Source organism: Nyctereutes procyonoides, unplaced genomic scaffold (assembly GCF_905146905.1).
Source record: "Nyctereutes procyonoides isolate TBG_1078 unplaced genomic scaffold, NYPRO_anot_genome, whole genome shotgun sequence".
In the NCBI taxonomy this organism is placed as follows: domain Eukaryota; kingdom Metazoa; phylum Chordata; class Mammalia; order Carnivora; family Canidae; genus Nyctereutes; species Nyctereutes procyonoides.
In genome coordinates this window covers 29,028,725-29,051,330 of record NW_026575044.1, presented here as the reverse complement: position 1 = coordinate 29,051,330, position 22,606 = coordinate 29,028,725, and the positions used below count along the sequence as shown (strand labels likewise).

The 22,606-nt window shown below is 37.4% G+C and overlaps 1 protein-coding gene across 1 annotated transcript in view; it reads left to right on the top strand.

The window, feature by feature from the left end:
- ASXL3 (ASXL transcriptional regulator 3) overlaps positions 1-22,606 on the top strand; it is a 147,178-nt gene that overhangs the window by 55,783 nt on the left and 68,789 nt on the right. The window contains exons 5-6 of the mRNA XM_055324133.1: positions 8,041-8,158; positions 9,122-9,241. Of these exons, the coding sequence (XP_055180108.1) occupies positions 8,041-8,158; positions 9,122-9,241 (238 nt within the window). The remainder of the gene's footprint in view (positions 1-8,040; positions 8,159-9,121; positions 9,242-22,606) is intronic.

The following is a 22,606-nucleotide window of genomic DNA, read 5'->3' as shown; positions in this document are numbered from 1 at the left end:
AATAATAATCATAGTAATAATAATAATATTATTCAAAATAATCATTAATGCAAAATAAGCCAGACATAATTACTCAGGTCTGAGGCCCCATCCCCCCGAAGCATGTTGTATAGGGAGTGGGTCCTTTTACTTTGCAGTATTACTCATTGTATTATAATTATAGTCTGGACAATATGGAGGCTATAATGTCCCTTGACTATTGACATAGAATATTTTCATTATGCTTCTAAATATTTGCATCCCTTTTACTTTCAGATCATCAAAATGTTAGTTAACATCACATGTTAGAGTATGAATAATAATATATCATTATGTTGGTAGATTTTTTTTCTGAATAAGCATATTTCAAATAAACACATTCGGAAGCCTCTGGAGAGTAGCAGATTGCTGATTATTACCTTGTTCCCTGTCTTCTTTCTGCCTTGTTATTTTAGTTGTAATGGTCCTAAAAAATATGAAATGATTAGATTTTGAATTTTAAAGTAGGATAATTAAGAAAGATTAAATTTTGGAAGTTTTTAAACAGCAGAATCAAATGAAAGATTAAGGAAGGGTGAGTTCTGATGGGATGTAACATGGTGTAGAACAGAACCTTTCTATGTTGTTGCTGTTGTTTTATTTGACTTCCTTTATTATTTATTTAGGGTGGTAGAATTTATCCATAAAGTTGCAGATCTTTTGCCCTCTTTTCTTATCACAAAGCAGATACAGTGTTGGTATTTTGCTTTAGCTTTATATGTTTGACCAATACTGTGAAATTCCAAAGGTTATGTTGCATGATAGCAGTTTCTGAACATGGGCGTTGACATTTAGCATATGAGCAACAATGCAAGTTGGTGGTGCCTGACTCAGCCAGCTGTTTCATATGTGTGTATTTCTAATTATTTTAGCATTCACAGCATGTGATATTTTCAGATTTTTCAGTGAAGGGCTTTTTGCATTCAGTCAGTGCATTCTTAAGTTACATTGTTAGTGTTGTTTTTCTATTATAATAAAACAGGCATTGCTTGTTTATGCAAATTTTAAGTTAACACAAAAGCCTGTGATTTTAGGTTTTATTTCATTTTTCATTAGAGTAGAAATGAGGACCATTTTATTTAGAGTTATCTGACAAGCTTTCTGTTTAAAAAATAAGATGCTTATTTAAAGGGTTTTTTTTTTTTTGGTTTCTTTTATAAAAGAACATCACAATACATCTCCAGAGAAAATCATGCTCAACCCATTTCTTTTGATTTCTTTCCTTTTGCTTTTGCTTAAAGCCAGAATTGTAATTGATGAATGATAGGATCTTTACTTTTCCCTGACTGGTTTAGATCTGTTATGTGTTTCCTTTAAAAAATAAGTTTATTTCCAAGTTTAAGCCTGTAAATTTCTTTCATACTGTATAATACCTGGAAGTATTAAACTTGGTTAGTACCATGTACTCTGTGGAGCTTGGTCGTGTTGGACATTATATATGTGGGCAGCTTAAAGGTATATTCCTTCACAGCTGACTGCATTTACACTTGCCATCTTCTTATTTAATTTTTTTAAGGTTTTATTTGTTTATCTGAGGGGGGCGGAGGGCAGAGGGACAAGCAGACGCCCTGCTGAGCAAGAAGCCCAATGGGACACTCAGTCCTGGGATCTCATGACCTGAGCCAAAGCCAGGGGCTTTTAACCCACTGAGCCACCTGGACACCCTTATTGAAATTTTGATAGTGTTTCTGGATTTGAAATTACAGAATTTAAAGTTGTTCAATAAGATATTCCATTAGCATTTCGACGTAGAGCTAAGGCCTGAGTAGTCAGAAAGTACCTCATTGAAATCATACCCCTCAGTGAAATCATACCCCTCTAGGCTAATATAGTAAGACTTACTATATAATGTCAATAAAACCATAACTCCATAAAACCACGCTACTCAGATTGAGCAACAAGGCCACCTCTAGCTAGTTGAGACCTCTAGTGTGGAGTAGAAAAAGCTGCTTCTCATAATTTCACAACAGAATAAAATCTCCCCTTTCAGCAAACCTCCCACGACCATCTAAAGTGACCCTCCTATTCTTATTTTCTTAATCTGTTACATGGCTTTTTATTTTCCAGGCTGTGGAATATCCAAATTTAAATAATGATTAGTTGCATTTAACTTCTGTTATATTTGTAATATATGATGTAAAACTGAAATTTTCTTTTTCTTCTGGAATTTTAGCTAAAGCTTAAAACTGAGGACAGTGGGATAGAAGTATACCTGCTGTAAAGAGAGGTGCTAGACACAGTCTCAGAGGACTTAGTGAGAGAGGCCAGATGGCCCTGGACCATCCCCCAGCAACCAGTATAAAAAATAGCTCAAGATTCATTTCAAGGAGCATTAATTAAAGGGATTTTATAAAACTGGATAGAACTCTGCTACATCCTCTCTCTCTCTCTCTCTCTCTCTCTCTCTCTCTCTCTCTCTCTCGGTGAAAGGCACAGTCTACATGAGAGGAAGACTCAGAAACACTCATGAAAAGGGAGTTCCCAGGAAGGGAACCTGGTATCTCACACACTGTTAGGAAGCTTTATAAGATTATATATATATATATATATATATATATATATATATATATATATATACTTTATATATATAAACTCATATATATATGAGTTTTATACATACACAGATATACACAGATATATATATATATACTATATGTAGTTATAGTTGTAACTAGGTAATAGATATGTAGGTAATATAATCTGTATAACTAGATAATGTACAACATACAAATCTAGCAGTTGGCCTCTGCCTCCCCAAAGATTGCGGTGCTGTGACTATTATAACACAAGGTAAAACGGCGTTGACCTATTTTTCTCCTCATTTTCAACTCCAGTCCTGGGGAACCCAGAAAAAGAGGAAGGAAATAGAGGAAGAGTAAAATCGGGAATCTATTCACTAATGAAGCTTTTTTGATCTGAGTCATAGGCGTGGCCTGGGGAGAGCAGAAAGGCGGCTTTATATTTGACCTCATGTATTTAAACCTGAAAATGAGACTATATAAATACTTGAAGACAATCCAAGAAGCTGTGGGCTCTATGTAAAATATTGTTCAGAAATGAGCAAGGAAAATGGGTCAGAAATGTATAAAGGCAATTTTAAGAGAATAAAATTATTTCTTGTTTCATGCTGATTTCTGCCTTTTGAATAAACCAGTTATATATTTTAAAGAGAGACAGAAGAGGGATTTTTTAATTTTTATTAAAATTATCTTTAATTTTATTTATACTTAGTATAAATATTATATATTAATTATACTTAGTATAAATATTATATATTAAATTTATTTAATTATTTTATTTATACTTAGTAAATATTTATGAGCACCTAGTATAGCTCAGGTAATCTTCTAGGCACTTGGGGATATGTCAGTGAACAAAAAAGATGAAAATCCTTGTCTTTCGTAGAGTCTGTATTCTAGGTTGGGAAAGGCATGAAAATGACATTACACAGTTTATTTTTCCATGCAGGGAAAAATAATGTAGAGTGGATGTCGGGGATCGAGAATATGGTGGGAAAAGCAGTATAAGAATGTGTGATTTGAATGTTTGTGTCCCCCCAAATTTGTATTTTGGGATCCTAAGGTTCAGTATGATGGTATTCGGAGATGAGGTCTTTAGGAGGTGGCTTAGGTTATGAGCATGGGGCTGTCATAAATGGGATTAATATTCTTACAAAAGAGACCCCACCAGAGCTCCCTAGCCACTGTCTGCCATATGAGTGTACAAGGAGAAGCCCACAATCCAGAGGAGGGGCCCTATGATCTCGGGCCTTTGACCTCCAGACTCTGAAGAATGAATTTCTATGGTTTGCAGGTTACCCAGCCTGTGGTATTTTGTTATAGCAGCCCAAAATGGGCTTAGACAGTAAGAAAGGTCTCAGGTATATGAGAAAATGAGCCATGCAGATGTCTGAGGGAAGAGTGTACTGTGTACAGAAAAGAATTCATGCAGAGGCTCTGAGGCAGAAGAGTTCCTGGAGTGTTTAAGGACCCTTCCCTAAGTTGCTCAAAATGCTCAGAATTGTTAAGAAGTTTGCCCAAGGTGTGAGATGTAATGTACTTCATGCCGCGGAGCCTTAAAATGTATGCTGAAAAAATGCATAAAGGCAAACGGCATTTATTTGTTGAAAGACACACTATGCTTTCTTTTTGCTGGGCCTCTTTCACGTCTTTGGTGCAGAGGTGCTGGAGTGGTCACTTTGGGCTGTGGGACAAGACTGAGGTTGTAGAGTTGCCTTTGCTTTGAACATACATCTCTTGTTCCTAATAAACACTGGGCAGTCATTTCAGGGAATTCTTTTCCATTTCCGTAATCTTCCTGGTCCTCCTTTTGAGCTCCCCAAGTTATTTGTTCCTTGAACCACCAAAGACTTCCTGTGAGGTCTAATACTAATACTAGACTGGAGATCCTGACATCTTCATGTGGCTGGTTCTCCTTTCACTTGGGTTTTGTCTCAACTGTCACCTCCTCAAGAGATTTTTCTTCCCACCCCAGTTACTCTACTTCCTCATCCTGGCATAATTATATTAGTGCTTGTATGTATATAAAATTACTATGTTTATTTTATGTAATTCCTTAGTAGTCTTTTGCTAAAATGTAAAATAAAATCTTTTGTCTTGTTCATTGCTATGGATCAGCAGTGTGTACGCTGTACTACAACAGAATAAGTCCTCAAAAAATGCATTCATTGCAGAATGGGTAAATTATATAAGAAGTAACATTTATTGAATATTTACTATGTGCTACAAATAGCATTAAATACTGTTCTGTGGATTTCCTATTTAAAACATCTTACAACACTATTGTCTTCGTTTTATGGGGACATATTACCCATGTAATTTACCCAGCGTTTTCCAGCTGGTTAGTTTATTTTTTCTCTGACTCTGCAACCTTGCTCTTACCCATCACACCACACAGACACAGTCATTAGAATGGCTCTGCACTGTTCCCCAGTCCTCTGCAGGTCAGCATGTTAGAATAGGGGGAATTTAATACCTCTATTGGGCAGTGGTCAGACTCATTTATTTGAGGAAGTGAGGAGCATTGGAAATGTGTATAGTAGATCTCAAAGATTGGTCCCCTCGGGCTGAATTTAACTCAGAGTCATCTTTGTTTTGTCTGGCAGTTTGTTTAAAAACAGGAAAGCTCACCTAAAAATCCAGTTGTGTTGCATTTCTTGAGTACTTACTGCCTCCTCCAATGGGGCATGTGCTTTTCTCACTCACTTCAGCCCCCTCACCCCCATCACTATTTTACCCTAGCCCATATACTCCAAAAAAGCATTTCACATTTGTGAGGAGACATGCAGCATATGTTTGAGTAGTTGATGTACACCTAGTTGCAGAAATAGTTACATAATCCAAAAAAACCCATGAACAGCCAGCTACTCTACTTGTAGGATTAACACCATACAGCAAGAGAACAGAAGTCACCATAATGCAGGAACCACTGTACAGCCTGCCTCATGGACATGACAGGTGCCAGAGTTCTCTTACGTGGAGCCCACACTATCCCAGACAACTCAATTACTGAGCATTGTTCTCTGTACCTACATCCACATTCTGATCTGCTTGGAAGTTGTCCCTAGTGTCCAGAGTCAAATAAATCCTGCTTCCTGGGAAGTGATCTGGAATCTGCAAGTTAGCCTAATGTGACTATAGATCTAGTAAATGTGATTAAGATGCCCCTTCTGATAACTGAACCATGATGCTCCTCAAGTTTGCCTAGTAGCCTACTTCACTGCTATGATTGGCCTCATAGGAAACAAAAACTTCCCAATTTTTGTTCTCTGCCCCTAGAGATTGTTATTCAGGGTCAATTATAATGCATGCTTTTCAGAAGTAAAACAGAAAAGTATACATATTTTAAATACACTTAAAACAATTTTCTTTATATTGTGGGCATTTAGTTTTGGTCACATGTTGATACATTGTTTCATTTTAGCATTAAAAATACTGTATTCAGAAATATTTCTTTAAATTTCTGAATAGTAAATGCATGTTTAGACAAAAATCATTGAAATGGTCTCAATATTGATTATTCCTTTATCCCTACTTGGCTCCGCCTTGAAGCTGCAGGTTTTTCTTATTATATTATCTCTGTCATGGTTTCTTTCTGTCCAGCTACTAATTTGTCTGTAGTAGAGTCCTCTCAGCTCTAAAAGTTGATGACAAAATTATTACTTTAATAATTATTTACCACAAATCCTATAAAAAGACATACCATTTTTATGATTCCAGTTCCTAGGTGGGCCCTTTGTTATTTCACATTCTTGCTTAACCAGTATTTTCAAATATATACCTACCCTCCCTAACGTAAAATGAATGCTTTTAAAATACCCACTTGAATTGCCAAGGGAAGTAGTTGAAGTCTATGATATATAGACCTCTAAAAATTAATCATTCTTTGTACACGTTTTATTGTTCTGTGAAGTCTTATGGAGTGGGCAAAAATGGACTTAATTGTAATATAAGGCACTGTGTTGCTTCCTTCTGTTTTATTATTGGTTTGATAGGTTAATGTCTATAAAGTGCTCTGAGCTCTTACACCAGGCTGTAAGAGATTTATGCAGTTGTATACACCTTGATGAAAGGGTAAATGTCTTAAATATTTTATAGCACACTTGGTCTCATTAAATATATTATTGACAGCAAGCTGAAGATGAGGAGCAAGGCATTTTGTTCATTTTTCTTATCTCTTGCCCCCTACACAGGGCCTGGTACTTTGTAAAAGCTCAGTAGATATAAGAATTGAAGGGAAGTTGCTTGCTTTATCATTAGCCAACAATATCATTTGTAACAGATTTCCCAAGCCATTCACTTTCCCATCTGCTTCTAAATCTCCTGTGAAGAGGCCTTCTCTCATTTAAATGGTATTTAATTTTTTACTTCTGTAATTATTTGATTACTAAATCTTACTGTCTACAGGTTGGACATTCAACTAATACCCTTTGCAAATAAAATGACATTGTTTCTGACAGCAGGGGATATACAGCCAATGCAGTATTTTAGGAGGTTGTGACAACTCCTAGTCGAAGAATATAAATCAAGTAACTGAGTTGTTATAAAATGGGTAGAAATGACACAGAAACCAGGAATAAAAATGTTTGAGACTGTCTGTGGTCAGCCTTTTAACCTTTTGAGGAGTTTTAGCATCCCTGTAACTGTGAATTTAATGTCTCTTCAGTCTAGTGTGCTGAAGACCCTTTTTATTACAGGTAATTTTCTGTGTAAAGTGATCCGCTGGATAAGCTGTATTTCAAAACTTTTAAATGTCTTTTATTACATTATCATCACCGTGGTTGATCCATTTATGAAACACAAAGCACTCCCATTTGGAGAGATTTATTCTCGTATCAATTTTTTTTTTCCCCTGGATTTGCCAGAACGCCGTCATGTTCGTGTTCTGAAGGTTAATGCCCAAAGTCAAGCAGACAGAAGCCAAGTGCTGCAAGGTTTCCAAGATTAGGACTGATTCCCTTCACAGAAATAAATGATTCCTGCCATGTTCAGTGATTTTGTGCAGCGCTCCCCACGGCTGAGTGAGTGCATCAATACTGTAGTCCTTACCTGCTGTACATACTGATGACACTCGGTGTTAACTTGATTGACCGAGCAGGCCACTGAAGAAGACGCACCTGCAAGAGAAGTGCAGACACATCTATTTTTATCCTGGTCTCGAAACATTTATTTTACATTTATTTTACTTGGGAGTCATGGTTGCAAGTTCCATGGGCTCCCAAGCCACACAGCTAAGGTAGAACTGTGCTATAAGTGCTGCTTTGTTTTCAGAATTAGACTCCAAATGGTCTCAGGTTGCTACCCTTTGCCAAAGCCTAATTTTAGGCTTTTGAGGGAAAATGACATGAAGAGGACTATTAAGAATCAAGACCAATTAGTGACTCTGTGGAATTTAAGTCTCTTAAGAGGTTGTATCTAACGATGGGCAAAATGGATCATTTATTTCAATTATGAGGCATCATTTTGGCTATATTTGTATGTTATATTTTGTTATGTTTTGTAGGCTTTGAGGCAGCAGCAGAAAAGAAGAAATGGAGTCTCAATGATGGTAAACAAGACTGTTCCTCGTGTTGTTTTGACACCATTAAAGGTGTCTGATGAGCAGTCGGATTCGCCTTCAGGTAAAGCGCTAAAATATTGTATGCTTGGCCAGTTTCTTCCCGGAGGAGACTTCTTCACTGAGAGAGATGTCAGGAATTTTCTCTGCAACCGAATAATATTTCTACTAGAGGTTTCGTTTTAATTTTTTATTTTTTTTAGACTTTGGACTCTTTCAGTGATACAAAAATAATAAGACATTTCGCTCTTAAAAAAAGAAAAGGCATCAGCTCGCTCATCATCAAAGGACTTCATTTTCTAATGTCAATAGGTGTAAGAAAATGTGTGGTACTGCTAGGTGGATTTTTTTGTTGTTGCTCTGGCTTTTGTTTGAATGTTGAACTTTAATGGTGGACCACATGCTGATGTGTAATGCCATCAAAAGCAGTTCTTCCGTGAGTGTGAATTTGTTTTTCAGTCTTCTGCTGCAAAATCAGGCATCCTTTATTAGTTTCTGTGTTCTGGGAACATTCTTCTCACCTCAGTACAGCCCTGACCTTTTCTTCTAATTTACCTTCTGTCACTTTATCAGCTATGTTCCATTCTATTTATTATAGATTGATGCTTGCATTTTCTGTTCCTATTTCAACATAAAGTTGTTTATAAAGGTATGATCTCTCCTTCTCTTCAAGCTTCTCTTCTTTCATGTTTCTATCTCTGTCTTGCATCTTCTCTAAATGGTATAGAATTGTTGACGCTTATCCGTGTGTTTTTACAAAAGATCTGAGTGTTTCTTTTTAAAGCTATCAGATCAGTGAACGTGTTTTTGACTCCACTATTAGGCCATCTGTTCTTGCTTTTTGTTCTGTTTGATTGATTTATTGGGCTTTTCTCTTTATATCCAGCAGAGGAATCAGATTGTGGCCAAAGGTAGTGAATTAACTTATAGAAAAGATTATATCTATGGTTTTTGAAATAATTTTAGATTTTTCTTTTCAAGGACAGCAAGAGGAAGATAATGACATAATAACTATTTCCTTTTTTAGGATCCGAATCTAAAAATGGTGAAGCAGACAGTTCAGATAAAGAAATGAAACATGGGCAAAAATCTCCCACTGGAAAACAAACAAGTCAGCACTTAAAACGATTAAAAAAGTCTGGTTTGGGTGAGTGTTCAATAGACTATGACATTTCACATTTTAGAGACATATCTTTTTTCAATGAAATTATGGAAAATTCTTAGAACATTTTTTTTAATGGTTAAACAAGGAAACTTAAAAATCTTTCCAGTTTATCTAAACCAGAAAGGGTACTAAATAAAGTACAGTTCCAACAGATTGGTCTTAGCATATTGCTGAATTCATAAATGATATTATTGGGTAAAGATAGGAGATTTAATGTGGTCTGTATATTTACTGTATATTTAAGAAATTATCTGCCAAGTCATGATTTTATCTATTGTGCCATGTTTTGTTTCTGCAACTGGGTTTCAGTTTATTGGAATATACTGTATTGGGGGAAAAAAGTGCAACTTTTTGTAAAGAGTTCATTCACCTATAGAGGACATTGTCATTGGGGTCTGCTGCAGTAAAACTGCTCTGCTTTGCTTGTCATGGATGCTGCTTGAAATATTCAGTAGTGCTTGTCGGAAAAACAGTGTAAAATTGCTGAGAAGTGTAGTGTAGGAGACACAGTCCCTGGGTCTTGCAAGTCAGCACCAGGTTTTCTTCAGCAGATTTCCTTCCTGATAACTTGCATCAGATACTCAGAAGCAGCATCAGAGAAAACGTAACGTGAGAATTAAAAAAGATGAAAATAAACATATCCAGGGCTGAACATTGTAATTCTCTGCTGAATCTCCTTTGTTGGAAATCTGGACCTAATGGCTTCATTTCTCTCTCTCAGTTATTTCACTTCTGAGTCAGTGTAATGATAATGACCTGGATCATTGTAATACTTTGTCAGGTGGTTGGTAGAAATTACAGTTACTGATCTGAACTTTATTATCAGTTCTGCCACTTACTTACCTACAACATAGGTAATTCTTATTTGCAATTCATCTGTTTATAAAATTCAACCAAGAGTTTCTTTCTCTCTCTTTCTCTCTCTCTCTCTCTCTCTCTATATATATATATATATATATATATATATATATATACATACACACACACATACACACACATATACATATATATAATATATATGAAACATTTTACATATATAAAATAAGGGTTTACTATATATGTGTGTATGTGTATATATATATATATATGTATACACACACACACACACACACACATATATAAAGGTTTACTGATTGCTTATTTTATACCAGGAATTTTGCCAAATCCTGGGAGCATGCTTTCAATAAAAAGTCTTTGAATAAGATTTATATAATCCTTAGATAAGATCTCTTTAGTTAAACAGAGTTTATTTTTGGTTTACATTCTTGGCATATAGATAATTACCTCTTTTGCATTATTTCCAAAGCTAAATAATTTTATAATTTTTGTGTAGCCCAAAATGTGTGAATGTGTGTTTATATCCTCACTTAATATGTATTATTGTGTTTTTTTCCTAGTCTTTTGAGGGTTGTAAAGTATGTACTTTAACAGGAGTAGCTTCTAAAATAGAAAACTACCATGGGAGAGTGATATGTAAAGAATGTATTAAAAAATGTACTAAAAAAATGCCAGGCTGTGATATCATAAATAATTTATTTATTGTTTAAAGATTTTATTTATCCACTTGAGAGAGAGAGAGAGAGAGAGAGAGAGAGCAAGCAGGAGAAGGGAGAGGAGAAGCAGACTCCCCACTGAGTGGGGAGCTCCAGGCTGGGCTCTGTCCCAGGACCCTGGGATCATGATCTGAGCTGAAGGCCAATGCTTAACCCACTGAGCCACCCAGGTCCTCTGATATCCTAAGTTATTTAAAAATTAGTGACATTCGGTTAAAAATGGCCTGCTACCAACTTCGGTAAAGTCAGTGGTATATCATGCATCTAAAAAAATTCAAGGCATAGGGCCCTCCCTATTTAATTACTGAGCTAACTTCAGGATTGGAAGTCAAAAAAGGTGTGTAGTATGTTATCAGGATCTTATCAGGTATTCAGGTTTTAGGAGCTCTTGCTTTCTAACTATTGTTACCTAGAAGCCCTACATGGCAATGAACGTCTTACATTTTAAAAATTGTATTGTCAGAGTATTTCAGCTGACTTGTCAGCAATTTAAAAAGTTGATAAAGGAGACCACTGTGTTCATTTTAAGCTGCTTTTTTTTTAAAGACTGCAAAGTAATAGAATAGTGAAGCTACCTTAATGAAGAGATGTAGAAGTGAAATCATATTCAGTGCTTGTGTTTAACTTAATAGTCTAGGTATCTCTTAATAAGTTATCTTGTTTAGTATTGCCTTCAATTATGTACAGTAGAATTATTTCCATTTTTCAGCTGAAGAAACTGAGGCCCATTTAACGAGGTTCCCCCGTAAATGACATGGCTAATATACAAGCTGAGGAGTAGCTAGCTCCAAAGTTTACACCATTATCCTGGGCATTTGGATATTGAACCATCTATCCCATACTATGGACCTGCAGGCACCATGGAAGAGCAGCAGGGCCCTCTGACATGATGAATCTGCCAGTGTTAAAATCCAGGTTTACTAGATACACATGGAAGGGGGGGCTAGCAACTGTAAGATTTCCTGGCTGATCCTATAAAATCAGGCAGATGGAGGAAGAAGGTGGGACTTAAAATAAGTCAGTTAATGTAAAAAACTGCCAAAGATAAGCTGAAGGTGATTACTGGGAAGGAAATGGGACTGATGACTAACCAGCCAGCAACTGGCTGAGTGGCTTATTCTGTGCAAATGAAGTGAGCAGTGTTTAGGAAGCCTCCCATATAGGCCCAGCACTGTAAAATAAAAAGTGAAAAAAGATAAGGATGAAATGAAAGGAAGAACCTTAAACATAACTATTTCTAGACAATACCCCATGTTTCTTTTAGAAAGTAATGTTTTTGATGTTCTATGACCTTAGGGATCTTACAGAGTAAAAGAATCTCAATGCTGTGAAGCATTTTAGCTTTGGGATAGTATTTAATATTCCTTAAGGCATATTTATTTATATTTTGCTTTCCCTCTCTTTGCCATTAAGTTGTTATTTCCTTGGACATAGTGACCTTCCTGTCTATCTTGAGGTCCTCACCACACCAATTATATCCCTCTCACTTAGTAGGTGCTGGATATTTTTGGTATGAATTATTTATAAGTAGCTGAAGGGGTAGTAAGTTTGGATGAATGAGGTATCCTATAGGTTTCAGCATGCTTACATACCCTTGCATAAAAATGATCCTATGCCCCTAGGGAAGGTCATTCTTTTATAGCTACAAATACAGTGCAAAGAAAGATGAACCCAACCAACATCCAGTAGCCAGCCAGACAGGGAGAGCTGTTTCTTCCTTGTGCCTTCCCCATCAGGGTTAGACAGCTAGTTCATACAGTTTTAGAAATGTGGTTTGAGCCATCTTTACCTTCTTCTAGGTAGAGGTAATTGTATATAACTCTTAACCTGTTGAAACCATTCTGAATTAAAACAAATGGTGTCAGTCTTTTCTAATTTAAATTGGTAACTCTCAAACTAAATCTAGTTAAAGTCAGAGGTTAGGGTGTAAGTCTAAATTGTCATCCTTATTGTGAGATTCCCCTAACTGGATATAAAATCCTAATCCCTCGAGTGCTTCCTTTTGGTCTCTGGCAAATGCTTAATCAAATTGCAGGATAATGACCCTATTCAGGTATAGATTTCACTTGGGTCTTGGAATCTCATGTTTATAGCCCAGGGCACAATGGAGCCTGGCTTGCTTCCCTGAGGACACTGCAGGAAGAAAGTGCCATAGACCTCTCTCAGGTCCCTTTATACGCCAGTTTCCCTGGAGAGGGTGAGGAACACACAATAAAAAAATTACTGAGGGGTGTCTGGGTGGCTCAGTTGGTTGAGCATCGACTCTTGGTCTCAGTTCAGGTCACTATCTCAGGGTTGTGAGATCGAGCCCTGCATCAGGCTCCACACTCAGTGAGAAGTCTGCTTGAAGATTCTCTCCCTCTGCTCCTCTCCCCACTTTCTCTCTCTCTCAAATAAATAAATCTTTTATAAAAAAATTATTGAACTTTAATATCCTCAGTCATTACAGTTTTTCTGATGGTAATCTTAAAACTTTTATGAGAAATGTGTCATTAGCATGGGAGCCCATTACTTCTGACATAGGTTTCTTTTTTTTTTGTTTTATTTTGTTCTGTTTGGTTGTTCTTGACCAAGGTTATGTATGAAAATTCTGAAAATATTTCTCGGGGTAGCTCTGTGATTGAATAGACATAGTAACATAGTGACTGAATGCAATTAAATAAAATAATGAGTCTAAAGACCACTTCTCTAATGATGTTAAAATAAAAAACCAACAAAATCTTGGTCTCTCACCCATTTTTGCATCACACATAGTGGAAAACACTATTCTGATATACATACAAATGCTAACAATATCTACTGGGTCCTTTTACTGTCAAAGGTCTTGCAAAATAGTATCACAGTAAATATTAATCAGACAGTTGAAACTGCAGCTGGTGGAGATGAAATGTTGGTGATGGCTGAAAATAGGCTTTGAGCTACATGTTTTCTAGCCTCATCAGTTGTTTCATAGCCTTTCTCCTGGCCTTAGCAAAAGATGGAAATCATTTAAAACCTCCCCTATGGAGCTTTCTGAGCTAACCCTGGTATATTATCATCTCCTGGTCTTCTGGGAGCTTAGAGAAGGGGTTGTAAACATTTTTTAAAATGTTTAATGATATTCTCTCTTATCATTTGTTTTGTATTAATTTCTCACATTTTTCCCTAACATTCATTCCAGTGTATTTCATTTGATTTCATCTTTTTGTAGTGAAGAATTACAACTTTGCTGGTATCATAAAATGTTGCATACTTTTAAAATAAATTAATACAGGAAAATTAAAATAAAATTTGAATAGTATCCCTGAATCCTGTCACCTAAAATGAGTTTCCCAATATTGTATAAACATGATTTGACATCTTTGTTTTTTATTTATTTTTATTTTTTATTTATTTTTTTAAATAAATTTATTTTTTATTGGTGTTCAATTTACCAACATATAGAATAACACCCAGTGCTCATCCCACCAAGTGCCCCCCCTCAGTGCCCGTCACCCATTCACCCCCACCCCCCGCCCTCCTCCCCTTCCACCACCCCTGGTTCGTTTCCCAGAGTTAGGAGTCTTTATGTTCTGTCTCCCCTTCTGATATTTCCCACACATTTCTTCTCCTTTCCCTTATATTCCCTTTCACTATTATTTATATTCCCCAAATGATTGAGAACATATAATGTTTGTCCTTCTCCGATTGACTTATTTCACTCAGCATAATACCCTCCAGTTCCATCCACGTTGAAGCAAATGGTGGGTATTTGTCGTTTCTAATGGCTGAGTAATATTCATTCCATTGTATACATAAACCACATCTTCTTTATCCATTCATCTTTCGATGGACACCGAGGCTCCTTCCACAGTTTGGCTATTGTGGACATGGCTGCTAGAAACATCGGGGTGCCGGTGTCCCGGCGTTTCATTTCATCTGTATCTTTGGGGTAAATCCCCAGTAGTGCAATTGCTGGGTCGTAGGGCAGGTCTATTTTTAACTCTTTGAGGAACCTCCACACAGTTTTCCAGAGTGGCTGCACCAGTTCACATTCCCACCAACAGTGTAAGAGGGTTCCCTTTTCTCCGCATCCTCTCCAACATTTGTGGTTTCCTGCCTTGTTAATTTTCCCCATTCTCACTGGTGTGAGGTGGTATCTCATTGTGGTTTTGATTTGTATTTCCCTGATGGTAAGTGATGCAGAGCATTTTCTCATGTGCATGTTGGCCGTGTCTATGTCTTCCTCTGTGAGATTTCTGTTCATGTCTTTTGCCCATTTCATGATTGGATTGTTTGTTCTTTGGTGTTGAGTTTAATAAGTTCTTTATAGATCTTGGAAACTAGCCCTTTATCTGATACGTCATTTGCAAATATCTTCTCCCATTCTGTAGGTTGTCTTTGAATTTTGTTGACTGTATCCTTTGCTGTGCAAAAGCTTCTTATCTTGATGAAGTCCCAATAGTTCATTTTTGCTTTTGTTTCTTTTGCCTTCGTGGATGTATCTTGTAAGAAGTTACTGTGGCCGAGTTCAAAAAGGGTGTTGCCTGTGTTCTCCTCTAGGATTTTGATGGAATCTTGTCTCACATTTAGATCTTTCATCCATTTTGAGTTTATCTTTGTGTATGGTGCAAGAGAGTGGTCTGGTTTCATTCTTCTGCATGTGGATGTCCAATTTTCCCAGCACCATTTATTGAAGAGACTTTTTTCCAGTGCATAGTCTTTCCTCCTTTATCGAATATTAGTTGACCATAAAGTTGAGGGTCCACTTCTGGGTTCTCTATTCTGTTCCATTGATCTATGTGTCTGTTTTTGTGGCAGTACCACACTGTCTTGATGACCACAGCTTTGTAGTACAACCTGAAATCTGGCATTGGTTTTCTTTTTTAAAAGATATGGTTTTCTTTTTTAAAATTCCCCTGGCTATTCGGGGTCTTTTCTGATTCCACACAAATCTTAAAATAATTTGTTCTAACTCTCTGAAGAAAGTCCATGGTATTTTGATAGAGGACATCTTTGTTTTTTAAAATCACATACATGTAACACCCAGTGCTCACCACAAGTGCCTTTCTTAATGCGTATCTCCCATTCTAGCCCATCACCCCATCCACCTCCCCTCCAGCAACCCTCAGTTTGTTCTCTATAAGTAAGAGTTTCTTTTGTGGTTTGCCTCCCTCTTCGTCTCTCTTTGTTTTTCTTTTCCCATGTTCATCTTTTTTGTTTAATAAATTTGACATATGAGTGAAATCATATGATATTTGTCTTCCAGTAAATTATTTTGCTTAACACAATACACTCTGCTTCATTCACATCATTGAAAATGGCAAGATTTTATTTTTGATGGCTGCGTTATAATCTGTTGTGTATATGTGTGTATACACGCACACATATGTATATATATGCAGACACACCACCTCTATATCCATTCATCAGTCAGTGGACATTTGGGCTCTCTCCATATTTTGGCTCTTGTTGATAATGCTGCTGTAAACATTGGGTGCATGTACCCCTTTGAATCAGTATTTTTTTATCCTTTGGGTAAATACTTGTGCAATTGCCGGGTTACAGGGTAGTTTTATTTTTAACTTTTTGAGGAACTGCTATACTGTTTTCCAGAGTGCCTGCACCAATTTGCATCTCTACCAACAGTATAAGAGGGTTCCCCATCAGCTACAGCCCATGTCAAAGGGTTGTTGCCCTGGGTTCTCCTCTAGGATGTGAGATGGTTTACTGTCTCACATTTAGATAATCCATTTCAAAGTTATTTTTGTGTGTGGTATAGAAAGTGGTCCAGTTTCATTCTTCTGCATGTTGCTGTCCAGCTTTCCCAAGCCCATTTGTTGAAGAAACTGTCTTTTTTTCCTTTGGATATTCTCTCCTGCTTTGAGAACATTAGTTGACCATATAGTTGTGGGTCTGTTTCTGGGTTTTCTATTCTGTTCCATTGATCTGCATGTCAGTTTTTGTGCTGGTATCTTACTGATTTGATCAACTATAGCTATGTAATATAGCTTGAAGTCTGGAATTTTGATGCCTCCAGCTTTACTTTTCTTTTTCAAAATTGCTTTGGCTATATTCAGGGTCTTTTGTGGCTTCATACAAATTTTAGGATTGTTTATTCTAACTCTGAAAAATGCTGGTGGTATTTTGATGGGAATTGCATTAAATTTGTAGATTGCTTTGGATAGTATAGACATTTTAACAATATTTTTTTCTTCTAATCCATCAGCAATGGAATGTTTTTCCATGTATTTGTGTTGTGCTCAATTTCTTTCATATGTGTTATAGAACACTTAGTTTCCATGGAACACTTAACAGATCACTATAGTTTTCAGAGTACAGATCTTTTACCTTTTTGTTTAGGTTTATTCCTAGATATCTTATTGTTTTTGGATGCAGTTGTAAATGGGATTGATTCCTTAATTTCTTTTTCTGCTTTATTATTGGTGTATAGAAATTCCACAGATCTCTATATGTTGATTTTGTATCCTGTGACTTTACTGAATTCATGTATCAGTTCTAGCAATTTTGGTAGAGTCTTTTTAAGATTTTATTTATTTATTTGAGAGCATGAACAGAGGGAAGGGCAGCGGGACAGGCAGACTTCCTGCTGAGCAGGGGGCCTAACTCATGTCTCAATCCCAGGACCCTGAGATCATGATGTTAGCCAAAGGCAGATGCTTAACCAGCTGAGCCACCCAGGGACTCCACGGTGGAGTCTTTAAGTTTTTCTACATAGATCATGTGTTGTGTGTGAGTAGTGAAAGTGTGGCTTTTTCCTTGACAATTTGGATGCCTTTTATTTCTTTGTGTTGTCTGATTGCTGAGGCCAGGACTTCCAGTACTATGTTGTGGTTTTTTTTTTTTTTAAGACGTTATTTATTCATGAGAGACACAGAGAGAAAGGCAGAGACACAGGCAGAGGGAGAAGCAGGCTCCATGCAGGGAGCCTGATGTGAGACTCGATCCTGGGATTCAGCCCTGAGACCATGGGATCACACCCTGAGCCAAAGGCAGATATTCAACCGCCAAGCCACCCAGGCATCCCCTTCCAGTACTACGTTAAATAACAATGGTGAGAGCAGACATCCATATCTTTTTCTTGACCAAAGAGGAAAAACTCTGTTTTTCCCCATTGAAGATGATATTAGCAGTGGGTCTTTCATATATGGCCTTTATGATGATGAGGCTTATCATTCCTACTTTGGTGAGGGTTTATATCAAGAATGGGTGCTGCACTTTGTCAAATGCTTTATCTGCATCTACTGAGAGGATCATATGGTTCATATCCTTTGTTTTATTAATGTGGTGTATCACGTTGATTGATTTGCAAATATTGAACCACCCCAGCAGCCCAGGAATAAATCCCACTTGATCTTGGTGAATAATTGTTTTAATATACTGTTGAATTCAATTTGCTAGTATATTGTTGAGAATTTTTGCATCCATGTTCATCAGGGAATTGGGCTGTAATTCTCCTTTTTAATGGGATCTTTGTCTGTTTGGGAATCAAGGTAATGGTAGCTCATGTATTAAGTTTGGAAGTTTAAGTTTTCTTTTACTTTCTTTTTTATTTTTTTGGAGTAGTTTGAGAAGAATAGGTATTAACTCTTCTAATAAATGTCTGGTAGGATTCCCCTGGGAAGCCATCTGGCTCTGGACTTTTATTTGTTGGGAGATTTTTGATTATTGATTCAGTTCCTTTGCTGGTATGGATCTGATCAAATTTTCTATTTCTTTTTGTTTCATTTTTGGTAGTTGTTATGTTTCTAGGAATTTATCTATTTCTTCCAGATTGCCCAATATCTTAGCATATAAATTTTCATAATACCCTATTATAACTGTTTTTGTGGTGTTGGTTGTGATCTCTCTTCTTCAGTTTATGATTTTATTTATTTGGGTCCTTTCTCTTTTCTTTTCGATAAGTCTGGCTAGGAGTTTATTTTATTAATTCTTCCAAAAACCAGCTACTAGTTTCATTGATCTGTTCTACTTTTTTTGTTTTTGTTGTTGATGTTGTTTCTATATCATTTATTTCTGCTCTAATCTTTATTCTTCTTCTCCTGGCTTTCAGCTCCATTGGCTGTTCTTTTTCTAACTCCCTTAGGTGTAAGGTTAGTTCGTGTATTTGAGACTTTTCTTGCTTCTTGAGGTAGGCCTGTATTTCTTATAGTTCCCTCTTAGGACCACTTTTCCTGCATCCCAAAGGTTTTAGATCATTGTGCTTTCATTTTCGGTTGTTTCTGTGTATTTTTTTCATTTCTTCTTTAATATCCTGATTAACCCATTCATTCTTTAGTAGGATGTTCTTTAGCTTCCATGTATTTGTGGTATTTCCAATTTTTTTCTTGTATTTGACTTCAAGTTTCATAGCATTTGGTCAGGAAACATGCATGGTATGATCTCAGTCTTTTTGTATGTGTTGAGGCCTGATTTGTGACTCAGTGTGTGATCTGTTCTGGAGAATGTCCCATGTGAACTCGAAAAGAATGTATAGTTTGCTTTTTTAGGATGAAATGTTCTAAATATATATGTGAAGTCCATCTGGTCCGGTATGTCATTCAAAACCATTGTTTTCTTCTTGATTTTCTGTCCAGTACTGTTAAGTAGGCTGTTAAAGTCCCTTGCTATTATTGTATTAATATCAATGAGTTTCTTTATGTTTGTTATTAATTTATTTATATATTTAGGTGCTCTCAAGTTGGGGCATAAATATTCATAATTTTTAGATATTCTTGTTAGATAGATTCCTTTATTATTATTTAGTGCCCTTCTCACCTCTTGTTACAGTCTTTGATTTAAAATCTAGTTTGTCTGATATAAGTATGGCTACTCTGATTTTCTTTGATGGTCATTAGCATGATAAATGGTTCTCTGACCTTTCACTCTCCATCTGCAGGTATCTGTAAGTCTAAAATGAGTCTTTTGTAGGCAGCATATGGAAGATTCTTTTTTTAAAAAAAAAATCTATTCTGATACCCTATGTCTCTGATTGGAGCATTCAGTCCACTGACATTCTGAATGATTATTGATAGATATGAGCTTAGTGCCATTGTATTACCTGTTAAGTCATTGTTTCTGGAGATTCTTAGGGTACTTTAGTGACTCCATAAAGCGTAAGCTTCATATCATAGGAGCCCCAGAAGAGAGAGAGAGAGGAAAAGGGGCAGGTTTATTTGAGCAAATTATAGCTGAAAACTTCCCTTATTGGGGAAGGAAACAGAGATCAAATTCCAAGAGGCAAGACAAAGAGAGGGCATGATTGGAGAGAAGGAGAAGCAGACTCCTTGCTACACAGGGAGCCCATTGTGGGGCTTGATCCCAAGTCCCTGAGATCATAATCTGAGCTGAAGGCAGATGTTTAACTGACTGAGCCAGCCCCCCTTTCTAGTCTTTTTTACTTTTGATCTTTCTTTCCCTCTCAGAGTTCCCTTTAACATTTCTTGCAGAACTGGTTTAGTGGTCATGAACTCCTTGAGGTATTTTTTTTTCTTTAATGTCTGGGAAATTCTTTATCTTTCATTCTATTCTAATGACAGCCCTGCCAGATAAAGTATTCTTGGCTGCATATTTTTCCTCATTCAACATATTGATTAAATTATGCCATTCTCTTCTGGCCTGCGATATTTCTGAGAAGTGGTCTGCTGGAAACCTTATCTGTCCTCCTTTTTAAGTTAGGGCTTTATTTCTCTTGTTGCTTTTAGGATGTTTTCTTTATATATTTTGCAAATTTTACTATGATATATCTTGGGTGTTACCCTCTTTTTGTTAATTTTGATGGGAGTTCTCTGTGCCTCTTGGAATTGGATGTCTGTTTCCTTCACCAGTATAGGGAAGTTTTCAGTTATAATTTGCTCAAAAAAACCCTCTGCCCCTTCTCCCCTCTCTTCTTCTTCTCAAACTCCAATGATGCTAATGTTATGCTTTATGGAGTCACTAAGTGCCTAGCCTACATTCATGATCCAGTATTTTTCTTTCTCTCTTCTTTTCAGCTTATTTTCCATAATTTTTTCTTCTGTGTCACTTATTTGTTCCTCTGTTTCTTCTATTGTTGTAGTCATTATGTCCAGTCAATTTCACATCTCAGTTATAGTTTGTTGTTGTTGTTGTTTTTTTTCTTTTGCCTGACTAGTTTTTTGGTGTTTTAGCTCTGTGGTAAGGGACTCCCTGGTGTCGTCTATGTTTTTCTCAAACCCAACTAGCATCTTTAGGATTTTTGTTTTAAACTCTGGTTCAGGCATATTACTTATATCTGTTTCAATTAGATCTCTGGCTGTGACCTTTTCTTGTTCTTTTGTTTGAGATGAATTCCTCCATCTTAACATTTTGTCCAGGTCTCTGTCTTTTTCTCTTTGTAAGGAAAACTGTTGTTTCCTGCTCCTGAGAGCAATGGCTTTATTAAGAAGAGGTCATATAATGTCCAGGGTCTAGCACTAGAGTAAGTATTTCTGGTGGATATTGTATACACTCTGCTGCTGTGTTTTGGTTGTTCTTTCTCTCAGGTCAGTCCTCTGCAGAATTTCTATTTGCTTGCAGTGAGAAGTGTTCGGACCTTGGCCAGAGTGAGGCAAATTTTATACCTAGGTATGCTCTGGGTCTGCTTGTTAAAAGAAGCCTGATCCTATTTCCACTAGAGCTGCAGCTCTCCTGTGGTTGGTATACTTGGTGCTTTGGGAGGGGTAGGGATTGTGTTGGTCTTCTGGGGGAGAAGCCTGCTGTCTGGCTCTTAGACTTGCCCTAGAAAGAAGGACCTGCAGAGTGCACTGTGAGGGGGGCTTGCTGTAGGTGGCTAAGCCTCAACTATCAGTGCTGTGTGCTCACTAAAGTCCATCTATGCTGACAGGCATGAGTAGAATGGCATCAGCCCTCTCCCTTGTTCTGAGAGAGGGACACTTGCTGCTGTCCAGGAAGCCTTCACAGAAGAGCACATAGTCTCCACTCATGCCCCAGGCGTCCCTCAGATTTCTGCCTTTGCCCCATCTATGTCTGGGCTGTCTGCTCCCCTGGCAGCACAGTGCATGCATGTTTATCTCAGGCACACCGGCTATTACAAAACTCCAAATTTGGGGACCCAATGCAGTATGGACTCTGACTGGTCCTCTGGGGACGGTCTAGGTGTACTGGGACTGGGGCCATTTTGTCCCAGAAGTGCAGTTGCACTAATACACAGGAGCTTGAAATTCAGAGTAAAGTGCAGCAGAAAGAGTGAGTTCAGATTAAGTGCTCCCAGGAGATGTCTCTGGGCCTTTGCTAATGAATAGGACAGTGCAGTGGCACCTGCTGACTCTTGTTCCCTGAGAAACAGAGCCACCTCTTCCAGATGCACCACATCTGGGAAAAGTCTCTCCCAGTGTATCCCAGAAGATTTCTCAGATTGCGCCATCTACTCCCTGGCCTCTGCCCTCCTTCTCCATAGGAGCACCGGCTGCATCCACCCAGACTCCACATCAGCTATACTGTGGAACTCTAAAACTCCAGTCTTTGAGCTCCACTGGTTGTCACCACTCAACATAATCAGTCCCCTTTTATTCCCAGTCAGTGACTTTGGGGACAAGTTTCCCTTGTGCGACCCCTTGTGCACTGCTCACTCACTCGGACTCTCTCCCTCTCCTCTCTCTGCAGTGAGGACTTTCTCCCGTGATCCCTTTCTCTCCCAAATCCCATCTCCACACCTCCCACCCTCCACAGTATGGCCTCTTCTCTCCCTCCAACTGTGCAACTTGTTCTGTAGGTCCTCAGATGGATTTCTTAGGTGTTCAAAATGATCCAGCATTTATCTAGCCATGTTGGAGGTATGAGGCAAGCATAGAGTCCTCCTGAGATCAGGGTGCCAGCA